A 1,385-nucleotide genomic window follows, 5' to 3' on the forward strand; every position below is an offset into this window, starting at 1 on the left:
CAGGGCCCCATGACCACAGAATTCTGGTAGACCTACAGTGTGTAGTAGAGGTTCAATATGACTCAAAGTGAGTACAAGGTAAGCATGTCTAGTAAGCAGGCACACTGCCAGCTCTGAGATGGCACACCTTCTATTGAGAACCAGAACTTGCTTCAAACATTGAAAGGAAGCAGTGATGTTTTAAGAAGCATGGATAATCAAAGAGCCCTATCCATAACCTTTCTTGGTCATGTGTCTTCCCAATATTAGCTAACCACCTACACTGAGAATCATGAGATAGAAAGAAAGAGAGAAATAGGATAACTAACCCATGTTCATCTTCATTTAGTCCTTCCTTACTTTTAAGTTAAGCTCAAGGTGGAGAATGTTTATAGAATGTGTGCCTATCAAGAAGTAAAAAAAACAGCTCTTTCCCTGCCGCCGCCCAGTCGTGCGGAGGCAGAAGGTCGCGTGCAGTCAAGATTCGGCTACACTCGTGATCCACCGCCATGGCCGAGGAAGGCATTGATGCTGGAGGTGTAATAGACGTTAATACTGCTTTACAAGAGGTGCTGAAGACCGCCCTCATCCAGGATGGCCTAGCACGGGGAATTCGCGAAGCTGCCAAAGCCTTAGACAAGCGCCAGGCCCATCTTTGTGTGCTTGCATCCAACTGTGATGAGCCTATGTATGTCAAGTTTGTGGAGGCCCTTTGTGTTGAACACCAAATCAACCTAATCAAGGTTGATGACAACAAGAAACTAGGGGAATGGGTAGGCCTCTGTAAAATTGACAGAGAGGGAAAACCCCATAAAGTGGTTGGTTGCAGTTGTGTGGTGGTTAAGGACTATGGCAAAGAGTCTCAGGCGAAGGATGTCATCGAGGAATACTTCAAGTGCAAGAAATGAACAAATAAACTTAGTTCTTGTTCCACAAAAAAAAATTAAAAAAAAAAAGTAAAAAAAGCAGCTGAGAAAAATAGTTGAATCAATTTTGTACAATGCTTCTGCTATGAGTTAAAGATATATGTATATACAAGCTCTGAAATAAAAAATTGTGCAATATTCATGATGCCATCTGTAAGGAGATACCACCTGTGAGTTAAATTCTCTTACTTTTGCATTTAAAACTGGCATGACACAATATAAAGATGAATGGTAACATTTATTTAATAATTATAAATTTTAATTTTCTTTGCTGAGAATAACATTAATATATCATAATATTAGTATAACAAATAAAAAACACTATATCAAGTCTGATGAAAGACCATAGAAGAAATGAGAAAGCTTTATATTTTAGCACATTTAATGGTATTTTTTTTCTGCTTTTAGAACAAGGGGTTCCACATTTTCTTTTTGCAAGGGGCCCCACAAATTATGTGGTCAGCTCTGCCTGCATGGAAT

The 1,385-nt window shown here is 39.4% G+C and overlaps 1 protein-coding gene across 1 annotated transcript; it reads left to right on the forward strand.

Moving 5' to 3' along the window:
* The first annotated feature begins 422 nt into the window (after positions 1 to 422).
* Positions 423 to 935, forward strand: LOC110572098 (40S ribosomal protein S12-like). Its single transcript, XM_044912663.1, has one exon. It carries the CDS (start codon positions 489 to 491, stop codon positions 885 to 887), a length of 399 nt encoding a protein of 132 aa, XP_044768598.1. The 5' UTR covers positions 423 to 488; the 3' UTR covers positions 888 to 935.
* The last annotated feature ends 450 nt before the right edge of the window (positions 936 to 1,385 follow it).

The sequence above is a fragment of the Neomonachus schauinslandi genome, chromosome 2, assembly GCF_002201575.2.
Source record: "Neomonachus schauinslandi chromosome 2, ASM220157v2, whole genome shotgun sequence".
Lineage (NCBI taxonomy): Eukaryota > Metazoa > Chordata > Mammalia > Carnivora > Phocidae > Neomonachus > Neomonachus schauinslandi.

Bases quoted from the DNA above. Each gene is read 5' to 3' on its own strand.
- LOC110572098 (XM_044912663.1), top strand. From the start codon at position 489: ATGGCCGAGGAAGGCATTGATGCTGGAGGTGTAATAGACGTTAATACT.